Source organism: Rhinatrema bivittatum, chromosome 2 (genome assembly GCF_901001135.1).
Source record: "Rhinatrema bivittatum chromosome 2, aRhiBiv1.1, whole genome shotgun sequence".
Taxonomy (NCBI): Eukaryota; Metazoa; Chordata; class Amphibia; order Gymnophiona; family Rhinatrematidae; genus Rhinatrema; species Rhinatrema bivittatum.
In genome coordinates, this window is record NC_042616.1 from 11,553,309 (window position 1) to 11,577,501 (window position 24,193).

Consider the following 24,193-nt stretch of genomic DNA (forward strand, 5'->3'; position numbering starts at 1 on the left):
GATGACCTATTTAAACTCAATTACATACCTCTCACGGCCAAAGTCTTCCGAGATCTACAACACTGGACATCTTTGCCTATTTCTTGGACTGGGAGAATAGCGATACTAAAGATGACAGTACTTCCCAAATTTAATTACTTGTTTCAATCGCTTCCAATTCATATCCCCACCGCTATATTAAATACATGGCAAAAACGCTTGTTTGCGTTTATATGGAAGCGGAGACCCCCTAGGGTAGCGCAAGCTATACTTTATAGACAAACTTCGAGGAGGGTTGGGAGTCCATAAACTCCAGTGGTACTACGCAGCAGCCCAGTTCGTTGCCGTCATTTCATGGCATAGGCGAGGAGAAACTCAGAGATGGGTGGCCATAGAACAAGCTATCTTGGGATCTTTCCCTCTTAAAGCCCTCACTTGGCAACCCAAGGGGACATGGAAGATAGACTGAGAAATTCCCCCCCCCCCCCCCCCCCCCTCAAAACCACACTGCAGACCTGGAATCAGTGGAAATTTCTCCTAGTGGGCACGAGAAAATATTTCTCTAACACATTTATTCCATAACACTAAATTCTCCCTGGGGTGGGATTCCTTGTTATTTTGCGAATGGAAGAGCAAGGGAGTGATTACCCTGGGCCAGATCAGAGACAAAGACGGCATAATGACATTTGATCGCATTCAGGAATTATATCAGTTATCACCATCTGCCGTTTTCTCCTACTTGCAACTTCGACAGTTTGATCGGCAGGAGGATATCCAGGGAAAACTAATTAAAGGAAAGTCTCATTTGAGGGATGGTGTGAACACGCAGATCGCATGAAGGGTGGTTTATGAAAAATGTATAATATGTTACAGGGGTCTTTGGTGGGCAGGCCAAATTACACACACAAATGGGAGGGAGAATTGGGTATTTCTCTTTCCGATGAGGAATGGGATCAAATATTTCTCCACACTAAGAGGTGCTCTGTCTCTTCTTCCATTACTGAAAATGGTTATAAGATACTATTTCGCTGGCACCTCATACCCAGAAGGCTGTATAAAGCCAAACTGTGCAGCGATGCTGTGTGTTGGAAAGGTTGTGGACAAATTGGATCTTACCTACATATGTGGTGGGAATGCCCTAAAGTAAAGAGGCTGTGGTCTGATGAGCAGGACATCATACAATGCACTCTACAAAGACAGCTGGAATTGACCCCGGCCCAGGGTCTCTTGAACGTTCCCGTTGACGGTTCCAGGTTTGAAAGTATACTAATCAATCAGTTCTGTTTGGGGGCACGATGGCTCCTGGCGGCCACCTGGAAACAGTCTATGGTGCCCACTCATTGTTACGGAAACTGGACATAATGTGTGCAATGTACAAGATAACGGCCCCAAAACACCAACATCTTCCCAAATTTAACTGGACATAGTCACCATATCTTTTATGGAAAGATGGAATGCTTCCTGCAGCTTGGAGACTTCTGCCTCTAATGCACCTTCAGTGGTGATGTAAACCAATGAACAGACTGACATAAGAACATAAGAACATAAGAAAATGCCATACTGGGTCAGACCAAGGGTCCATCAAGCCCAGCATCCTGTTTCCAACAGTGGCCAATCCAGGCCATAAGAACCTGGCAAGTACCCAAAAACTAAGTCTATTCCATGTAACCATTGCTAATGGCAGTGGCTATTCTCTAAGTGAACTTAATAGCAGGTAATGGACTTCTCCTCCAAGAACTTATCCAATCCTTTTTTAAACACAGCTATACTAATTGCACGAACCACATTCTCTGGCAACAAATTCCAGAGTTTAATTGTGCGTTGAGTAAAAAGAACTTTCTCCGATTAGTTTTAAATGTGCCCCATGCTAACTTCATGGAGTGTCCCCTAGTCTTTCTACTATCCGAAAGAGTAAATAACCGATTCACATCTACCCGTTCTAGACCTCTCATGATTTTAAACACCTCTATCATATCCCCCCTCAGTCATCTCTTCTCCAAGCTGAAAAGTCCTAACCTCTTTAGTCTTTCCTCATAGGGGAGTTGTTCCATTCCCCTTATTTTGGTAGCCCTTCTCTGTACCTTCTCCATCGCAATTATATCTTTTTTGAGATGCGGCGACCAGAATTGTACACAGTATTCAAGGTGCGGTCTCACCATGGAGCGATACAGAGGCATTATGACATTTTCCGTTTTATTCATCATTCCTTTTCTAATAATTCCCAACATTCTGTTTGCTTTTTTGACTGCCGCAGCACACTGAACCGACAATTTCAATGTGTTATCCACTATGACACCTAGATCTCTTTCTTGGGTTGTAGCACCTAATATGGAACCCAACATCGTGTAATTATAGCATGGGTTATTTTTCCCTATATGCATCACCTTGCACTTATCCACATTAAATTTCATCTGCCATTTGGATGCCCAATTTTCCAGTCTCACAAGGTCTTCCTGCAATTTATCACAATCTGCTTGTGATTTAACTACTCTGAACAATTTTGTGTCATCTGCAAATTTGATTATCTCACTCGTCGTATTTCTTTCCAGATCATTTATAAATATATTGAACAGTAAGGGTCCCAATACAGATCCCTGAGGCACTCCACTGTCCACTCCCTTCCACTGAGAAAATTGCCCATTTAATCCTACTCTCTGTTTCCTGTCTTTTAGCCAGTTTGCAATCCATGAAAGGACATCGCCACCTATCCCATGACTTTTTACTTTTCCTAGAAGCCTCTCATGAGGAACTTTGTCAAACGCCTTCTGAAAATCTAAGTATACTATATCTACCGGTTCACCTTATCCACATGTTTATTAACTCCTTCAAAAAAGTGAAGCAGATTTGTGAGGCAAGACTTGCCCTGGGTAAAGCCATGCTGACTTTGTTCCATTAAACCATGTCTTTCTATATGTTCTGTGATTTTGATGTTTAGAACACTTTCCACTATTTTTCCTGGCACTGAAGTCAGGCTAACCGGTCTGTAGTTTCCCGGATCGCCCCTGGAGCCCTTTTTAAATATTGGGGTTACATTTGCTATCCTCCAGTCTTCAGGTACAATGGATGATTTTAATGATAAGTTACAAATTTTTACTAATAGGTCTGAAATTTCATTTTTTAGTTCCTTCAGAACTCTGGGGTGTATACCATCCGGTCCAGGTGATTTACTACTCTTCAGTTTGTCAATCAGGCCTACCACATCTTCTAGGTTCACCGTGATTTGATTCAGTCCATCTGAATCATTACCCATGAAAACCTTCTCCATTACGGGTACCTCCCCAACATCCTCTTCAGTAAACACCGAAGCAAAGAAATCATTTAATCTTTCTGCGATGGCCTTATCTTCTCTAAGTGCCCCTTTAACCCCTCGATCATCTAACGGTCCAACTGACACGTTTGACCACTGTATTTTTAGCTTATTATTATACTTTATTCATTCTCATTCTTATATCTTCAACCTGTGGATGTTTGATTGCATTTGATATGTTACATGTTGCATATAATACATTTTGGATAGCTGTACAATATTTTTCAATTGATCCATATATTCATGTGCAATTTTTTTGAGAACCAGAATATTATTGTACATTATTCATTATTTCCAAATATATAAACAAACATTACATTAAAAATTTAAAAAAAAAAAGAACATTCAATTACCCCTGATTTTAGTGACTATTTTTAGTCCTATTGCTGGTCACTCATGAAGTAATATTGTTCACCTAGTTATATTTAAAAATTATAGATATAAGAGATAAATGTGGTTTTAGATTTATTATGTAATACCCTTAAATTGAAACCTACCCATAAAGATTCCATAATGAAATTATGTACATGAACCAGTACAACCAGAACCTCTGGAAGCAGGAAGGTCTCCCGCAGCAGTCCCAAGAGGGCTTGGAATCCATTGTTCAGAAAGGATTTGAGACCAGAGAGCATGAGGTGAGAGCAGCGGCCGGTATTAGTGCCTGGTGCTGGGCTTGGCTGAAGGCCTTCGATCTTTGCCCAGAGGTCCAGGAAAAGCTGGCCAACATACCCTGTACAGGAGAGAACCAGTTTGGGGACAAAGTCTGAGATGCAATGAATCAGTTTAAAAGATCACCATAACGGATGCAGGGTTTCATCTACTACTACCTCGGATCCCTCTTCGGCAACCCGTAGAGAGCCTTGTAGGGACTCCAGGGAAGCCATTCGACAGGCAATGGAGATACTATCCTCCAGCCTCACCCGCTCACCCGGCCCGAAAGAGCCACCTACACTGAGTACCTCAGACTCAGCCAGCGCTTCAGCCCGGCTCTGCGGCTGGGTTTTGACTGGCGCAGGAAAAGCTGCAGCCTAACGCTACGGCTCGCACAGTCCGATCCACCAGTCGGGGGCCAACTCTGCCTATTCACAAGAAGCTGGACCCCCATGACCACCAATCGATGGGTCTTATCCATCATCACATGGGGTTACCACCTAAACCTTCTCAATGTCCCACCAGATTCCTCTCCCTCTCTGGCATGGAGCCCAGTGGAACACGCAACAACCCTAGAATTAGAACTCTTGGCCCTGCCACAGTCCAGAGCCGTTGAACCGGTTCCCCGTGCAGCCGAGGGTTCTATTCCAGGTATTTTCTCATTCCAAAGAGAACAGGCGGCTTCCGACCCATCCTCGACCTCCGGAGGGAGTGGTTCAAAATGGTATCCTTGGGCAGTTTACTCCTGCTTCTCCATCAGGGGGACTGGCTCTGCTCTCTTGATCTACAGGATGCCTACGCACGCATCGCCATCTTTCCACCTCATCGGAAATATCTACGCTTTGTGGTAGGCCATTAGCATTTCCAGTACAGGGTTCTTCCCTTCGGGCTCGCCTCTGCATCCCGGGTCTTCACAAAGTGCCTGGCAGAGGTGGGAGCACACTTGCGCTGCTAGGGGGTGATTGTGTTCCCATATCTGGACGATTGGCCTCAGCAGTTCTTTGGGGGAGGGAGCCCTTTAGTCCCTGAACTCAACAGTGGGGCTCCTCCAATCACTGGGGTTCCTCGTCAATTTCCTGAAATCCCAACTGACACCATCCCAGTGGCTCAGTTTCATCAGTGCGGTTCTGGACACCACTGTGGTCAAGGCGTTCCTGCCCAACAAGCACGTAGCTACCCTGGCTGGGATAGCCAGGTCCATTAGTCGCCGGCAGACAAGTCCAGCTTGCCTGCTCCTGAAGTTTCTTATGTTCTTGTGCATTAATACCTTTCCAATATTTAAATCTCTATCTAATCTCCCACCACTCCATCTCTCCTTTCTTTACAAGGCAATGCAATAAAGCATGTTCAGTTGCTGGGTCATGTACAACTGGTATGCTGCTATCCGGGCAATGAGCATTGCCCCTTGGAAGACCTTACGGCCCAGGGATTCTAAGGCTCTTTGGTCCTTCCCCAGAAGGGAATTTCAATCCATAAAGATTACAAAGTGAAGTTTGCTTCCTGCAAAACCTTTATCCAGCTTGCCTCTATGCCATTCTATATATATAGTGCCACCAATGTTTCTTTCTTTTTCTTGTTAGGTATATCTTAGAAGTTTACAATGTATTTTAGGTATTAGGATATCTGTATTTTTAACCTGTTGTGAACCGTTTCGATGGACCCTGAGCGGCGGTATACAAAAAATGTTAAATAAATAAATGTTATCTGCACTGTCCTGTCGATATAATGTGTACCCTGGTTTCACTGAATCCCATTGGTTCTCCTCCCTCCACTAGGTCTCTGAGATGCCAATTATGTCTGCATCTTCCTTCAGTGCCATTCAGTGCTAATTCTCCAGTATTATTTTTCAGACTTCTGGCATTTGCATAGACATTTTAAAGTTTTTTGTATTTCTATTTTTCTATTTTTTATTTATTTTTTTAATTTTTTAATTTATATTTAATTTTATATTTAATTTATTTTTTATATATATTTTATATTTTATGTTTTATTTATAAATATTTTATATTTTTATATATGAACCTACAACCTGTTTATTGGATGATAGGGGCAGTTTGGACTTTTCAGCTTTTACCACCCTGTCTCTTAGTACATTTTAACTAACTTACTTACGGGCCAATACAGTAAAGTCCACGGGAGAGCGGGCAAACGCCCGCTTTCCTGTGCGCACGATTCTGTATTCAAATTAGGTCCGGTGGTAAAAGAGGCGCTAGGGACACTAGCGCACCTCTTTTTGGACAGGAGCAGCGGCTTTCAGCGGGTTTGACAGCCGACGCTCAATTTTGCCAGCATCTGTTCTCAAACCTGCCGACAGCCCCGGGTTCAGAAACCGGATGCCAGCAAAATTAAGCGTCCGGTTTTCAACCCGCGAGCAGACTTCAAATGTTTGTTTTGTTTTGTTTTTTTTTTAACTTTTTGTAACTTTTGGGACCTCTGACTTAATATCGCCATGATATTAAGTCGGAGGGTGCACAGAAAAGCAGTTTTTACTGCTTTTCTGTGCACTTCCCTGGCGCCGGCAGAAATTAACGCCTACCCTTGGGTAGGCACTAATTTCTGAAAGTAAAATGTGCGGCTTGGCTGCACATTTTCCTTTCTGAATTGCGCGGGAATATCTAATAAGGCCATCAACATGCATTTGCATGTTGCGGGCACTATTAGGTTCGGGGGGGGTTGGACGCGCATTTTCGACCCCTTACTGAATAAGGGGTAACGCTATTGCGTCGAAAACGCGCGTCCAATCACGGGTTAACAGTGTGCCCCGCCGGAGTGCACTGTACTGTATCGGCCCAATAGTCAATATCCTTGGAAGATACCTCCCTCTGAACTATGATGAATCACCTTCTGCAGCAGCCATCCCAACCCTTCCCCTCCTGGGTACATCCTCTGTGTATGAGGGTAAAGCATCACCTGAAGGGCAGATCCTAGTTACAGGATCACTTCCAGCCGTACCACAGTGATGGTTTCCTTCCAGATGATTTTGGTCTTCCAAAGCAGCACAAGGGCTTCTAGATTGGAGTTGAACGTGCTCTGCTCTGTCTCTTAAGGTCTCCTCTATGCAACGCTAGGTCTGCCTCATTTTCTTCAGGTCTGCCACTCTGGCCTCCAGAGATCAGACTCATTCTCTGAGAGCCGGAAGCTCTATGCACCAGGTGCACACTTAAAACTCCCTTACTAACAGGTGGATAACCATACACGTGGCACTTAATGCTGTGGACTGGATAGCCCCCATCTCGCTGCTGGGCCTGTATCTTAATTTGTTGAGTTCTTAAAGTCTTTAAAGCTGAATAACGAGTAGGTAGGTTTGCCTTATTCTTTGAACCTCTTGCGGCTAGAATGAGGGGAAATAAGGATATTCAAGGAGTCACAATCGGAGAGAAGATCTATAAGCCTTTGATTGCTGATATTATGTTCACCCTCTCACAGCCACAGGAGTCTTTAAAGGAGGTAATGTCTGAGCTCCATAGGTTTAGCAAGTTATCCAGTTTTAAAATCAATTTTGAGAAATCTGACATCTTAAATGTTTCTGTACCACCGAATTCTCTTGCAACCTTGTATAATGCCTTTCCTTTTAGATGGCCTCTACTTAAGTATTTAGGGCTCTACTTGGGCCGGAATATAAAGGATCTATTTGCGCATAATTATACTCCCCTGGTGGACACCTTATATAAGGATCTAGTACACTGGGAAAGTTCAGAGTTATTGTGGCTTGGGAAATTGGCAATCATAAAAATGACTCTCTTATCTCTTTCTTTTCTATCTTTTTCCAAACCTTGCCAATTCTTATCTCACCCAAACTGCTAAAACAATGGCAGAAATGTTGGTTCTCTTTCATTTGGAAGAGACATCCTCCTCTGGTGTCCAAAAGGGTAGAGGTGGATTGGGGGTGCCAAATTCGGTTTGGTACTAGGCCTCAGCTCAGCTACGAGTGATGGTTGACTGGCACGGGCAGAGGGAACAGAAACGATGGGTGCCCATGGAGCAGAGTTTAGCGGGAGAGATACCTCTGGCAGCCTAAGCAGATGTGGCAGCCCGTACGGGAAATGCCTCCTAGCACTCAACACCTCGCGTCTCTGGTTGCTACGGAGGGGGGGGGGGGGACGGGACACTATTTCTCTGGTACCTCTATTTCTCATAATCTTGACTACTCTCCAGGTTTGGAGCTATGTCAGGATAGGACCTGGGTGTAGTCGCCATTATTCTCACCTGGTCCAATGGTCTTTTATCCTCTCGAACGATGGACGCTGGCACCTCCAAGTTAAAGCACCTTAAGCTTTAACCCATATTCTTTATTGTATCATGTTACAATTACTTCCTGCCTTTACCTTCTTCCAGCTATTTAAGCTTCCAAGTTTTTACTCCTTGTTAAATGTAACTTTGCCTTATTCAGCTTCAGTTATACCCTTGTTCTATGTAAACCGATCCGATATGGTTATTACTATGAAGGTCGGTATAAAAAAGTGTTAAATAAATAAATAAAATCTTTTCCCTTGGGCAGGTTTGAGAGGGTAGCTGTATATTTTCATGGGAAGAGTTTAAAAGCAAATTCATCTTAGATAAACAAAAGGTTTCATGCGTTATGCCCAATTAAGGCACTTTTTACTTTCTCCGGTAGTACGTCAGGACCTCGTCAAGCGGAGAACTGTTTTAGAGGGATATTGCTCCATGGCCGACAAAATTGAAAAAGGTGGGATTTCCAAAATATTTATTAAATAAAGAGTTATGGAGAAAACCATCTCCCATAGTGGCCGGGGAGAGAGATGTAGCACCACTTACTGAGAAAGAATGGGACCGGAATTTTTTACGCCCAGCTAAGAGTTCCATCTCCATGGGTATTTTGGGAAACTCTTATAAATTATTGTTTAGGTGGTGTCTGACGCCTGAGAGACTTCATCACATGTACCACAAAGCTAGCAATAGTTGTTGGAGGTTTTATGCAGGGCGACGGGGGCTTTCTACCATATTTGGTGGAGTTGTGCGTCTAAACAAAGAAACATAGACACATAGAAATGACGGCAGAAGAAGACCAAACGGCCCATCCAGTCTGCCCAGCAAGCTTCGCACTTTTTTTTTTTTCATACTTATCTGTTACTCTTGGCTCTTAGTAATCTTTTGGTTCTATTTCCCTTCCACCCCCACCATTAATGAGAGAGCCATGTTGGAGCTGCCTCTAAGTGAAATATCTAGCTTAATTAGTTAGGGGTAGTAACCACAGCAATAAGCAAGCTTCACCTATGCTTATTTGTTAACCCAGACTATGTAATTCAGTTCTCTGTATATAGATCCACTTTTCTTCATTCCCTCTGCCATTGAAGCAGAGAGTATGCTGGATATGAATTGAAAGTGAAATATTGGTCTTTCTCCCCTGCCGTTGAAGCAGAGAGTATGCCGGATATGCATTGAAAGTGAAGTATCAGGCTTATTAGGTTTGGGGTAGTAACCGCCGTAACAAGCAAGCTACTCCCTGCTTTTGTCATTTTGGCAGGAAGGTTATATTTCTGTAGAGAAAGTGACAGGGTTACAAATTGGCACCTTGCATGAAATCAGTTTTACTAAATCTTCCTATTTCAGAGGGTAACAATTTCGATCAGTTTACTAATACAAGGGCATGGGACAAACACTGCAGCTCGGGATGTGCAACATTACTCCCTTACCTGAATGCATGGGATTAATCTGCACGGAGCAGCTGTTACAACCAGAAACAAATGTTGGGCAGACTGGCTAAACCAGGAGTAGGGTGTACTGCTAATGGGAAGAATCCACCTGACAGCAGAGGTAGTTCCAGTATGAAGATGGATGGGTATGTGAACATACGTAGCCTTTACATCCCTAGACTACATGCGTTTGTCCTTCTGAATGTAAGGGAGAATCCTGCTGAGAGCGTTCAGTTTTGAGTTTCTCTCAAAGAACGTATTTGTTCAGACATCTCAAGCCCCGATTTCTTGGGGGATGAGGAAGTATCAAGAATATCAGCCTTGCGTAAGTTGGGATGCAGAGAGTGGCTCTATCCCATGTAGCTGGAGAAGCTGTGGCAGAAGAGATGAATCTGGATGGAGCGTCAAAAAAACAGTGAGGCTGGGACAGTAGCCCGGAGAAATGCCACCGGTAACCAGCCTGCACAGTTCGGAGGTTCCAGGGTGCTTAGCAATCTGACGCCACTTCGCCTTGAAATGCTGGATTCTATCCTTCCCCCCCACACTAGGAAAGTGGGGGAATGTGGCTTCATTCAGCGGGATCAAAAACTAGGCCTCAGTTTGGGCTGAGCCTGTTGAGTGGCTTTTTTTGGCTGCTGGCGTTCTCTTTGTTGAGACCTGGATGGAAGATGCTGCTGAAAAGGGCGGCGGGCAGTACTGTCGAGAAGACCGACAGGGCCATCCGTGGAAGGACGGTTGCTTGGGTGGACAGAAGCGACACGGCATGGACAGCTGCTCAGAAGCTCTCAAGAGGGGCGTGGTTAACGCAGCCGATGAGGGCAGACGCATAGCTCTTGAGCTCCGCTCCCCCACGAGCCCGCTATCCGCTCTAAAGGCAGCGAACCAGGTAGATTTTTTGCAAAGTTGCCTGGAACACTTGCATTCAGGGTCCGCGTACCTTTTATGATGGCCACCAAGCGAAAACCAGCCGATCTTCGGCAATTTTCTTATAACAAGTTACCGCCGGGCCCGGAGCAAGATGGCGCCTCGGACGGCGACTTCAGCACGGGGGAAGGTGAAGAGGCCGAGGAAACGCGCGCGCCGGCGCCCGGCGAGGCTGCTCCCTCGACAGCTGATTATCTCACAAGGACGGAGGTACGGCAATGGTTTATGGACCTCAGAAAAGATATGAAGCAGCATAAACAGGACATTATGGCATCTGTAGCAGATCTAAAAGAAGATTTGGCGGCTATGGGGCACAGGGTCGCTGACGTAGAAAACCGGGTGGAATCTCATGGCGAGGCCCTCAACACGCTACAAACTCAGGGCACCCAATATCAGTCTGATATTTTGGAGCTTCAGGAGAAAATAGAGGACCTGGAAAATAGAAACAGGAGGGCTAATCTCCGTATTAGGGGCGTCCCTGAGACTCCTGAATTTTCCGATGCGGCGCTTGTGGCTACCCAAATCTGCCAGCATTTGCTCCTTGGTGGCCCGGATAGTAATGATGACTTACCGGCCGATCCCCCAGAGGTGCGCTTGGAGCGGGCCCATCGTGCGCTGGGTCAGCGTCGGGATCAGCAACCCCGTGACTTAGTCATCTGCTTTCATAGCTTCCTGACAAAGGAAAGGGTGTATGCTGCTTCTCGCTCACAGAAGGACATACATTGGCGCAATCTGACTATCTCCGTTTTTCAGGACCTTGCACCCGTCACCCTTCAGAAACGGTATGCCTTGCGAGAGGCCACAGCTGCGTTACGCTCCAAGGATATCAAGTATCGTTGGACTTTCCCTTTTGGCCTGCTTTTTCAGGCTCAAGGAGTTACCTATAGGATTAAAACTTTGGCTGATGCTGCGGAAGCCTTTCACAAGGCACAAATTCCAGCCACGTTCCAGGTTCCTAAGATGGCGGTTTCCCTGGGAAAACTGGACGCCACCCCTCGTTGGCAACGAGCAGACAAGGGGGGAAAGAGGCTGAGGAGGCAATCTGATGTTCGCCGCTCCCCACAGAAGGACCTAGGGTGAAATCTTATTTTGAACAGTTTTTTTTTTCTCTACACTTGTGGGTTTCACTTCTGTGTTGCTGCTTTATAACAGAGGTGCGGACTTGTTGTTGTTTTTGGACTGACTTTTTCCAGAGACTCTTTATTATTCCCATGCCAGGCTGAATGTGTGGTTTCTTCTGGTACACTACATTTTTGTTAAGCAAGTGGGTTTCTTGTCTAGGTTTTTGTTTTGTGCTTACTTTAGGCTGCGGGCTCGGGGGAGGGAGAGTTTTGGGGGTTTGTAGCTGCTGTATATCGGGAGACCACGGCTCCCATTATCTGTGTATCCCTGGGGCGGATGCTGGGATACGGTGTAATTATGGGAACACACACGGGGACATTTGTTTTTTCTCTGTTATTCTGGATGGAGGGGGTTTGGATGGGGGTATCTCTTTTCACTTTGGTTGTGCAATGGGTTGGGGAAATCTCAATATCTTTCTTGGCTAGCTGTTTTTCTATGACCAATGGCTACTAAGATTCTCTCACTTAATGTGAAAGGGTTGAACACCCCCCGCAAGCGTTCGTTACTTGCTAGGGAGTTCCAGCGTCAGAAGGTGGGCATAGCCTTCCTGCAGGAGACTCACGTGCGTAGGCACCATGAGCGGCTGCTGACCTTTCCAAATTTTTCTACTGCATGTTGGGCAGCTAGCTCCAAGGCTCACAAGTATGTGGGAGTGGGGATACTGATTTCTAATACCTGTGTGCATGAAGTCCTGCTTACCATTACTGACCCACAGGGCAGGTATATTTTTCTACAGATTAGGGTGGGTACCAGTGTTATTTCCCTTCTTAACGTTTATTTTCCAAATACAGGTCAGGTGGCGTTTCTTAGTTCACTTGACCATCTTTTACAACAACATTTAGAGGGGGACCTGGTCCTGGGAGGCGATTTTAACGCCACCTTGTCTCCTAAAATGGATCACAGTACTGGTGCGGGGCTACCCACCAGATTTCGTACGAGATGGTGTCGCTTCCTGACCAAATGGTGCGTTGTTGATATTTGGCGGCGACGCTACCCGCACTCTAGATCCTACACCTTCTACTCTACTCCTCATGGTAGCTATACTAGAATCGACTATTTATTTGTTTCAGTGCAGATTCAGGCCCGAGTACTCCAGACAGGGATAGAACCCATTACCTGGTCTGATCATGCTCCCATTTGGATTGAGGTTGCCTTCCATGATTCAGACCCAGGATACCGACCATGGCGTCTTAACGAGGGCCTCCTTAAAGATCAGGGATTTCTCACTAAAATGGAATCTCATTTACAACATTACTTCCAGGAGAATACTACTGAGGGCACTGGTCCTTTGCTTATATGGGAGTGTTCTAAGGCTGTCATGAGGGGACACTTTCTATCGCAGGCTGCCTATTGTAACAAAACTAGGGCCCAGTCTAGGCTTACATTACTGTCCGACCTGGAAGCCTTAACTAAACAACATATTGCCACCTCCTCTCAAGCAGTCTACCGCCGCATATTACAAATTAAGAGTCAACTTAGCTCACTAGACGATGAAGCTATCAGTCATCGTCTCCTTTTATTAAAACAACAGTTTTTTGAAGGGGGTAACAAGGCGGGGCGTTATCTTGCACATAGACTGCGTGCAGCCAGGGCCATAACAACTATTGAAAAATTGGACTCTGGGACTGGATCTCACATTACCACCTCTGATGGTATCCGGCAAGCTTTTACTAAATTTTATGCCCAGTTGTATGCCCCTGATGGCGTGGTAACTGACACTGCTATCGATGACTATCTCCGTTCGGTCCAGTTACCTAAGCTCACGGATTCGCAGAGGGCATATTTAGACAAACCCATTGACCAGGATGAGGTCCATCAGGCTATCAAACGCTTAAAGCCAGGCAAGGCCCCGGGCCTCGATGGATTCACGGGCTCCTACTACCGCAAATTTGCACATATATTAGTGGGTCCCCTAACGGACGCCTTTAACTCTCTCTTACAGGGTGCCTCTCTCGGTAGTGATTCCAATACCGCAGGGATAACAGTGCTTCCCAAGCCGGGTAGAGATCCCACTAAATGCAGCTCATATAGACCCATTTCGCTAATTAACATAGACCTTAAATTGTTGGCTAGAGTTTTAGCAGTACGGCTTAATGGGGTCTTGCCCACCTTAGTGCACAATGACCAAGTGGGTTTTGTGCCAGGTCGTCTGGCAGCAGACAACGTTAGGAGGATAGTGGACATTATTGATTTGGTACACACTCAGCGGCAGCCAGCGGTCCTTCTCTCCTTAGATGCCGAGAAGGCTTTTGACTTGGTTCACTGGCCCTTTTTATTTAAAACCCTGCAGTCCATGGCCTTTGGCTCCTCTTTTATGTCTTGGTTGGCGAAACTATACGACCATCCTTTGGCTCGGGTGAAGGCGAATGGGGGTTATGGTATATCCTTTCCCATTAATCGGGGCACAAGGCAGGGGTGCCCGTTGTCCCCTCTCTTGTTCGCTCTGTTCCTAGAACCCTTCACCACGACCGTCCGGGAATCCAAGGATATAGTGGGAGTCCAGAAGGGCGGTCGTCATTTTAAAATTTCCCTTTTTGCGGATGACGTGATGCTCACACTTACTGATCCAGAAACGTCCCTTAGGGGTGTTATGACAGAGCTGGGTCGGTTCACTGCCGTCTCCGGCATGAAAGTGAACTATGATAAATCCGAACTTCTCAATTTAACTCTATTGCCTTCAGAGGCACATTTGATAGAACAAGCCTTTCCGTTTAAATGGGCCCAGCCTGCCCTGAAATATTTGGGGGTTCGCTTGGGATCTTCCAACAGTCAATTATTCTCCCTGAATTATGACCCTCTTATAAAAAAAATACTGCAGGATTTACGTAGTTGGCAGAATCAGATGCATTCCTGGTTGGGACGCTTGGCTGTCATTAAGATGAATGTCCTCCCCAGATTTTTATATTTTTTTACCACTATTCCCATTTATTTACCCACCAGTGTTCTCAAACAATGGCAACGAATTTTGTGCAGCTATATTTGGCGCAAGCGACCTCCGAGGGTGGCACGGAACACGTTGTATCGTCCAAAACTTAGGGGGGGTGTTAACTTGCCAAACTTGTTATGGTATTATTCCGCTGCGCAACTGCGAGCTCTGGTTGCTATCCATCGCTCTCATGACATTCCACAGTGGGTGCATTTAGAACAGTCACTCCTAGGGGATTTCCCCATATCTGCGCTACCCTGGCAACCCAAAGTTACGTGGGGACCACTCCTCTATTTTCCGTTTGCGCTCCGCACGACTCTTCGTGTCTGGCGCACTTGGAAACTTGCCCTTGTTGGTCCTGAGAAATACTTTACCATGACCCATATGCGGTCTAACACAGTATATTCTACCCAGGATAATTCAGCGACCCTGAGTCAGTGGGCGTCTAGGGGCCTTATTTGTTTGTCTCACGTCCAACAGTTAGGGTCTCTTTTGACTCGCGATCAGCTTTGCTTAATGTACTCCTTGCCTGCGATAGATTTCTTGCATTATGCAAAGCTGCACTATTTTGTTCAGCGGGGCCTGCGTGGACGTGACTTGACATTAAAGGGTACCCTTTTTGAAACCTACTGCAAGAATGCATCCACTATACGAGGCGTTATCTCTAAAGTGTATGGCATTCTTAATGGCCTGGCAAGGGATCCTCCCCGTCATCGTGGTCTGTGGGACCGGGACTTTCAGTGTCAGCTGGACGATCAGGATTGGGATGCTATATATATTAATGCTCATAAATGCTCAGTGTCGGTGGGTCTCCAGGAAAACTGTTATAAACTTATATATAGATGGCACTATACCCCGGTCCAATTACATAAGTATCGCCCATCCCTATCTGATTGCTGTTGGAGGGGGTGCGGGATTACTGGCACCTACTACCATTTATGGTGGGAATGCCAGCAGATTGCTCTTGTTTGGCGGGAGGTGTTCGATTGGTTGTCCACGTTTATCCCGGACCCGATAGCAGCTGAGCCTTGGCATGTGCTCTTAGGCCTTCCAGTTCCTGGACACAATAAACACACTCAGAGGTTTCTGACATGTTTTTATTGCTGTTCGCTCGGAAATTGCATTACACTGGAAAGGGGCCACAGTGCCGAACATGGCTAAAATACAACATAGGTTACACACCTTTTATCAACTCAGTAGACTTACTGCTGTTCTTAGGGATCGTTTGGGTATTTTTGAGAAAATATGGGTTCATTATGTTCACTGGCTTGGGTCTCAGGCACTCTCAGTTCCCCATGCTCCTTCCTCCTGAGCGTTTCTGAGGCTCCCTGGAGCTTGCTGATGTTTTTTGGCCTTTGGTTTTTCCCTAGTCTGTTTCATGTGCCTCCATGATCCTTCAGTTTGGGGTGCCTCACTCTGGACATATTGGGCGATTTTTCCTCAAACTGTTGTCCTCATTACTTTTTCCCCCTTTCTAGTCCTTCTACTTTTACTCTTATCTCACCCTCATTTTATTTTTTCTTCTTTTTTTTTTTGCACACTTGTATTTCGCTGTCCCGCTGTGTGTGTGTGGGTGGGTGGGGGGTGGGTTTTGGGGATGGGATATACTTATACACTGTATGAAAATTGGTCAATCGAGGTTTTATCCTTTCGTGCATGGACCTCTACGACTTTATTTGTATTTGAGTTATAATTCATGTTTCCGGTTCTTGTTCTGTTTTTTACTATGATGTAGCTTTGATTGCCAATAAAAACTTTTATACAAAAAAAAAAAAAAAAAAAGAAGCTCTCAAGAGAGATCGGACCGCCACATTTTGGGCATTTATCTAAGTGGCTCTCTTTCAGAGCTCGTCTCCTAAGTCGGCTAGATTCTTGTGCACATCCTAATGGTTACACTTCTTGCTCAAAGCCATGAACAGGTCTAGCAGAGATGGCGGCTGAGGAGATATGTGAAAGAGAATTCAACGATTCACAGACAGAGCAGAGTACAAGACGGCTTGTTTCACACCTAGGGGCGATTGGGAGCAGTGGTTGCCCTGCTCAGGAGAACGCGGTAAGGGCTTTGACTTCTGAATGCCATCATGAATATATTGCGCCATGCAGAACCGGCGAATATGTGAGCAGAAGGCATTGGGCTTTGAAAAAACTTTTTTTTTTTTGCCAAAGTTATCCAAAGAGTTTGGGGTCTTTTCATGGGGGAGAATTAGAATGAATCTGTGCCTTTTTGTTTTCTTTTTAATTTTTAGAATCAATTACATACAAGAATATCTTGATTTAAGAAATCTGCCTGAATGGAGAAAATAAAAAACTGAAGAAAAAAAAAATCATAAAAACCAAAACATCAGACCTCAAAAGCAGCCCACCTATGGGAGAGAGCAAAAAAAAAGCAACAGAATAAACGTTAGAAATCACCACCTGAACTCAATGGGGGCTTCCTAGCTGGGTGGATCAATTCCTGCAGCTGCCACAGGATCAGTAAATGCACAATGAACATCCTGATATTTTATTAAACATTTACATGGAAATCTGAAAGTAAAACCCTCGGTACTGGACCCCTTGGTTTTTGCTGCGGAAAGCTTCGTCTTCTGGCCTCTTTTCTTTCACCACATCCGGGAAAATGGATATAGTATCCAGGGTGTGAAAAAAAAAAAGTCTCACTGGCCATCGTTTATCCGCCTCTTTGGCAAAGGTAACCAGCAGGGTTGATCGTCCAACAGTCTCCGGCAATAACCCAGACCGTTCTAGGAAAGCAGATAGACCGGCTCCCAAGCCACGTCATGGCTCTTAACCAATGATATACGTCTTTTAATAGGAAAGTAACATCCTCTCGTGAACTCAGGAATCATTTCTTTAGAGAGCTCTTTCAACATTTCCTTAGGAGATAACAGGGGACAAGGAGGAAAACTGAGAAAATCCGAGATCGAAACACCCTATGGAAAATTATCCATATTCTCTACCTTCTGATGAATACATTGAAAATTTTTAACAAGGGAATCATCACATTCCTCTAAACTAGCACAGCGACCTTTCAGTTACTGAAGCTTCCCTGGCTGCGGGGGAGAAGGCGAAAACTGTCAATGCCGAGCCTTTTTCGGCCTGCAACTGCTAATTAAAAAGTTAGGTCCACGCCACTCAAGGCTACCGGACTGAGGGCACGACCCCATGGTATCACCTCAGGAGGCAAGCAGTGCCAAATAAATCTCTCGTCTTTCCGATATCTCCTTTCCAACTGCTTTCTTTTTTTTTTTTTTACTCATAGGCAATCCCCAGTAGGGAAATGCATGTCCACCATCTGTTGGAGACGGAGAATACTGACGGGCTGATGTGGCTGTGACATCAGCTTGTGCTTTATCTCCATCTGCTGGCAGAGGTGCATAAGCCACTCATGGGTACTGACCTGCCCAAATGCTGAGGAAGTCTGTTCTGAGGCTCCTTATCTCAGCAGAAACAGGGGATACATTGTAGACTGACTGGCAGGGGTTGCTCTCAAGTGAAAAAGACTCAAACCGCCAATCTCAGGTACCGGCCCAGACACAGAGCAATGTGAAAGCAGAGTCAGGAGAAAAAGGAATAATGACCCTCAGTAAATCAGGCCCTGTGTCTGATAAAGATTCAGATAACGCAATCCTTACCCAGGGAGAGCAGGGTCTCGTAATTCTCCTTCATCACCTCCCTGTAAAGCTTCTTCTGCCCTTCATCTAAATACTCCCACTCCTCCTGGGAGAAAGAGACAGCGATGTCCTCAAACGTCACCGGCACCTGAAACACAAATCAGAAACACTCAGAGACACGAGGAGGGGCTCAGCGTGCATCAGATCTCAGCTGGATTTATTCTCCTAACATTTTATCATGGATCAGAGGATGCCAGCCCCCCTCTCCCCCAGAAACTGCCAGAATTGTTCCCCTCTGGGTCTGCCCCTAGAGTCAGTTTCCTCCATGGAGCCTAGGATCTGCAAATCAATCTGTGAAAAGATTCTCCGATACCAGAGACACAGAATATCAAATGTCACTGCCTGAATAAATCCCTGTATAATAACACAAAGTATAACAGAGCATCAGGGCTTAATTTGTGGGGGGAATGGCCTTGAATGGGAGTTCTCCTATTTCCTTTCAGATGTAAAAAGCAGAACAGCAGGAATCCTCCAGGGAAGAAGGGAGGAGACAGAGCAGAGGAAAGCAGAGAAGAGCCACTCTGCTCCCTAATCCATCCCCTCCCCTTCTGTTCCCCCCTCCCCCACAGAAGGGAATAGTATGATCCTGAGACAGACTCTGCAAAGTGAAGAAATGACAAAATTAATCTACTAACTACACCATTACACACCTTATTTACATGCTTTGAACAATTGTTCTGTTATTGTGTAGTTCACAATGTCCCCTGGAGTATTCTGCTAGACTGCTGAGAAAAGTATATGGCTCAACCTTCTGGTATTCTGCAACTAAGAAGAGTATGGGGAGCCGTGCAATCTTAAACCTTCAGGTCTTGCAGTGTCCTCTGCTGGGGCTGCTGGGAGAAGTAAGCAAATAAGCCTTCCAGTCCTCCTGTTGGTGAAAACAGTGCAGGGTCTTTGGAAGCTGAAGCTGTGGGGGCTATGAAAGCTTTAACCTAGATGGTTCGCAGTGTCCTCTGGAGTCCTCTGCTGGGGCTGCTGGGAAAAGTATGCAAATGAGCCTTCTAGTTTTCTGCAGGTGGAAACAGTGTGGGGGTTAAGGAAGCTGAAGCATAAACAGCTCTTGGTAACCCCCCCTCAGTCTCATCTGTTGGGAAAAGTATGCAAAAGAGCCTTCAGATCTTCTTGTGCTCAAAAGCATGTGGGAAATGTAAAAGCAGTGTCCTCTGGAGTTCAGTGATGGGGCTGCTCAGGAAAGTCTGCAGATAAGGCTTCCAATTCTCTGCTGCTGCAAGACGTTTGAGCACTGTGGAAGCTGAATCCTAAGATGCTCATGGTGTCCCTCTGGAATGCACTGTTCTGTCTTCTGCTATAGACAGACACCACTATATACTGTAAATATATATATATATATCTCCACTTAGGAGGAAGTGGAGTTTATCTGTCTGTAGACTCATCTGCATACTTCTCCCAGCAGCCCCAGGCAAGCGCTTCAGAAGACATCTAGGCTTCAGGTTTCACAGCCTGCACAGTTTCCAGCTGTAGAGAACTGGGAGGCCCTTTCTGCATACATTTCTCAGCAGCCCCAAGAGCTATATAGGTTTTACCTTTCACAGACCCTGCACTCTTTCAAGCACTAAAGGATCTGAAGGTTCATGTGCATACTTTTCCGAGCAGTTTCAGTGGAGGATCCCAATAGGTGTCCAAGTTTCATCTTCCACAGCCCCTACACTATTTCTAGCTGCAGAAAAATTGAAGTGGGTTTTTTTTTTTTTGCATATTGTCCCCAGCAGAGGACTTCAGATGCCATTGTGAGCTATTTAGGCTTCAGCTTTCTCAGCCTCTGCACTCTCTTTAGCACCAGAGGATATGACAGCTCCTTTGCATATTTTCTTTTTTTTAATCAGCCCCAGCAGAGGACTCCAGAGATCACAATAAGATGTCTAGATTTCAGCTTTCAGAACTCCCACACTATTTCCAGTAGCAGAGAACTAGAAGGCTCACGTGCATAATTTTCCAAGCAGCCCCAGCAGAGGACACTAAGCCTTCTAGATTTGAACTTTCACCGCCCACCCCCCCCCCCCCCCCCACTCTATCAGCAGAGGACCTGAAGATTCATCTGCATGTGAATCTTGCCGTGTCCTCTAGCAGAGGACGCTAGAGGACACGGCAAGCCCTCAGCTCCCACAATCCAGCTTCTACATTTCACTTCTTTCCAGCATCATTAAATCAGAAAGCATGCTCCAAAATACCACTTCCTTTAAATTTTCAAAAAGAGATTTATTTATTTGATACTATTACAGGAAATTAGTTCTAAACAAGAGTCAATAAGATGTGTAACCGGGAAGTTATAAGTAGATTAATTGTAGTCTCTGGAGGATCATGGACAGACAAATATCAAATAAACCACAGATTAAAAGCACTTTAGAGATTAGTTTGAACATCCCTGTTCCATTAGAAATTATAAATGGCTAACAAATGAACAAAATTATTATGCAAACAGCAGTCTAGCAATGAGAGCAGGGCTAACCAGTCTATTGCACTGAGTGCAAGATGTACGATTATCTACCAGTTAGAGGTTTTATGTGGGCAAAGAGCTCCTAGCCCTCAGAGAATGGGGAAATTACTTACCTAATAATTCCGTTTTCCTTAGTGTAGACAGATGGACTCAGGACCAGTGGGTTTAAAGCTCCCCTGCCAGCAGATGGAGACAGAGCAAGCTGATGTCACAGTATATATAACCCTGCAGTGACCCCAACCTGCCAGCATTCTCTTCTAACGCAACTGTGGATAGACTAGCAAAAAAACTTGATTAAACACAGGCAACCATAACTATACTCAACCAACAAGAAAACACTGAACGCGTGTAAGAATTTAGGTACCCCAATCTAGGGACTAGATTAACATTTACCAGTAATCTCTTGGGATCCAGAGTCCCACAGGAGGGCTGTTAACATTCTCATGTGGCAGCTGAGGGCGGGAAGCTGAGTCCATCTGTCCACACTAAGGAAAACAAAATTATCAGGTAAGTAATTTCTCCATTTCCTAGCGTGTAGCCAGATGGACTCAGGACCAGTGGGATGTACAAAAGCTACTTCCCAACAGGGTGGGAGTCTGCCCACGGTCCAGCCAACAACGCATGTGCATAGAAACGACGGCAGAAGAAGACCAAACGGCCCATCCAGTCTGCCCAGCAAGCTTCGCACTTTTTTTTTTCTCATACTTATCTGTTTCTCTTAGCCCTTAGTAACCTTTTGGTTCTATTTCCCTTCCCCTCCACCATTAATGTAGAGAGCAGTGTTGGAGCTGCATCTAAGTGAAATATCTAGCTTAGTTAGGGGTAGTAACTGCTACTACCACCAAAAGCTGCATCCTCCCGGGCCTGCACATCCAGATGATAAAAACTGGAAAAAGTGTGTAAGGAGGACCACGTCGCAGCTCGGCAGATATCGACGGGAGACAACCATGTAACCTCCACCCATGACACTGCCTGAGCCCTAGTGGAATGAGCCTGAACCTGAGTAGGCAACGGCTTCTCAGCATCCACATTCGCAGCTGTGACCACCTTCGTAATCCAGCGAGCTAGTGTAGAGACCGCGAAGCTGTAGCACCCTGCTTACTTCCGCCACGAAGGACAAACAGGCGATCCGTCTTCCAGAAAGGTTCAGAAACCTCCAGATACAACAAGTTTCTTGACATTCAATGAGTGCAAGAGGCGATACTTCTCCACATCCCTGACCTTATCCAGGGACGGCAAGGACATGGACTGATTCAAATGAAAGCCCAACACCACTTTGGGCAAAAAAGATAGAACAGTACTCTGCTGTAATGCCCCTGGAGTCACCCGAAGGAATGGCTCCCAGCAAGACAAGGCCTGCAGCTCAGAGATTCAATGCGCAGAACATATAGCCACCAAGAACACTGTCTTTCAAGGTTAACAACCACAGCTGTCGGAATGTATGACCTGCCAAAAAATCCAGCACCAAGTTAAGACCCTACAAGGGACCCAGTAACCGCAAGAGAGGCTTGGCCAGTCCGGCACCACCAGGAGTACTAGCCCCATGTGGCCTTTGATTTTGCAGATTATCCTGCCTAGCAATGGCCACAGAGGAAAGGCATAAAGCAATCTGTCTTCCGGCCAGACCTATATGAGAGCATCTATGCCCAAGGACCAGGGATCTCTCCTGCGACTGTAGAATCGGGAACCTTTGCATTGTGAGTCGTTGCCAGCAGGTCTAAGAATGGAAGGTCCCAGTGATCCACAATGAGCTGAAACACCTTGGCTGACAACACTCATTCTCCTGGGTCCAGACTCTCCCTGCTAAGAAAGTCCGTTCTTACATTGTCTTTTCCTGCAATGTGAGAGACCAAGATCATCTGTAGATGTCCTTCCACCCATTCCATTAGTTGGCCTATTTCCTGTGACACTTGTTGGCTCTTTGTTGCTCCCTGGCGATTGATATAGGCCATCATCGTGTTGTCAGACATTACACAAACTGCCTGACCCTGCAAACTGTGGCTGAACTGCAAGCATGCAAACTGAACCACCTGGGCTTCCAGGCAATTGTGGTTCCAATGGGTCTCTATGGAACTCTAATGCCCTTGGGCCATCAGCTCCTAACAGCGAAACCCCCCCCCCCCACCAACCTTGGAGACTCGCATCTGTCTTGAATACCAACCAGGTTGGGAAGAACAAGGTAACTCCCCCTCTCAGATGAGCATCCTGCAACCACCATTGGAGGCAAGAGCAGACTTCCATCGGCAAGTGGAGCAAGTAGAACGGGTAGATGTGACTCTGTTATTTACCTGGCTGCTCTCTCAAGCCTTCTCCTGACAAATTCTTTCCCTAACTACTATCGAAAGGAACTGTTATGCTTGAACCTCTCATTTAATTATCCATGCTAATCAATGGTGTACTATTTCGTTTTACTCTTAGGAGAGCTTTGTTAAACTAATTCTTCCTCCTTCAATTGTCCTGTATTGTAATCCCTGTTCATTGTAACTTTCTTTCTTCTAGTTATTGGCTTCCCCTGGTTACACTGTAAACCGGTACGATAAGACTTTGTCTTGAGCATCGGTATATTAAAAAGAATTTAAATAAATAAATACATAAATACTCTTTTGGATAATAGAAAGACTAGGGAGCATTCCATGAAGTTAGCATGTGGCACATTTAAAACTAATCGGAGAAAGTTCTTTTTTACTCAACACACAATTAAACTCTGGAATTTGTTGCCAGAGGATGTGGTTAGTGCAGTTAGTATAGCTGTGTTTAAAAAAGGATTGGATAAGTTCTTGGAGGAGAAGTCCATTACCTGCTATTAATTAAGTTGACTTAGAAAATAGCCACTGCTATTACTAGCAACGGTAACATGGAATAGACTTAGTTTTTGGGTACTTGCCAGGTTCTTATGGCCTGGATTGGCCACTGTTGGAAACAGGATGCTGGGCTTGATGGACCCTTGGTCTGACCCAGTATGGCATGTTCTTATGTTCTTAACCAAATAGTTCCAACGTGACAGTAGGGAGTGCTAAAAAGGACACATATGCACCCTTGCCCATGGCACCACTACCAGGGTTGCCACCATCAAGCTGAGCAACTGTAGATAAGACTTCACCATCAGGCATATAGTGTTCATCAACTGACACACCTGAGACATCAATTTCTGAATCGGAACTTCCGGCAGAAAAAATCTTTATCCTGCCCCTTGTTGAACCTAACCCTCAGATACGCCAATGACTGGGATGGCTGAAGAAGGCTCTTGGCCAGGTTCAACACCCAAATGAGCTCCTGCAACAAGAAGATCACCTTGTGAGTCACTAGGTGGCTCTCTTCCTGAGACCTGGCTCGAATCAGCCAGTCGTCCAAGTAAGAGTGCACCAGGATCCCTTCTCAAGGCCACTGCTACTACTACCATAATCTTGGAAAACATTCCAGGGGTGGTTGCTAGACCAAGGGGCAGCACCCAAAACAGATAATGGCACCCCAACACCACAAAACATAGAAAACGTTAGTGTTCCA

At 45.4% G+C, this 24,193-nt stretch overlaps 1 protein-coding gene across 2 annotated transcripts in view; it reads right to left on the bottom strand.

Moving 5' to 3' along the window:
* The window catches only part of LOC115083538 (gastrula zinc finger protein XlCGF52.1-like), a 41,105-nt gene that overhangs the window by 9,180 nt on the left and 7,732 nt on the right, over positions 1–24,193 (bottom strand). The window contains exon 2 of one of the 2 annotated variants that reach the window (XM_029587421.1): positions 18,196–18,322. In XM_029587421.1, the coding sequence (XP_029443281.1) occupies positions 18,196–18,322 (127 nt within the window). Of the gene's footprint in view, positions 1–3,783; positions 3,923–18,195; positions 18,323–24,193 lie in introns of those variants that run through there. The other variant, XM_029587422.1, reaches the window with a different exon arrangement.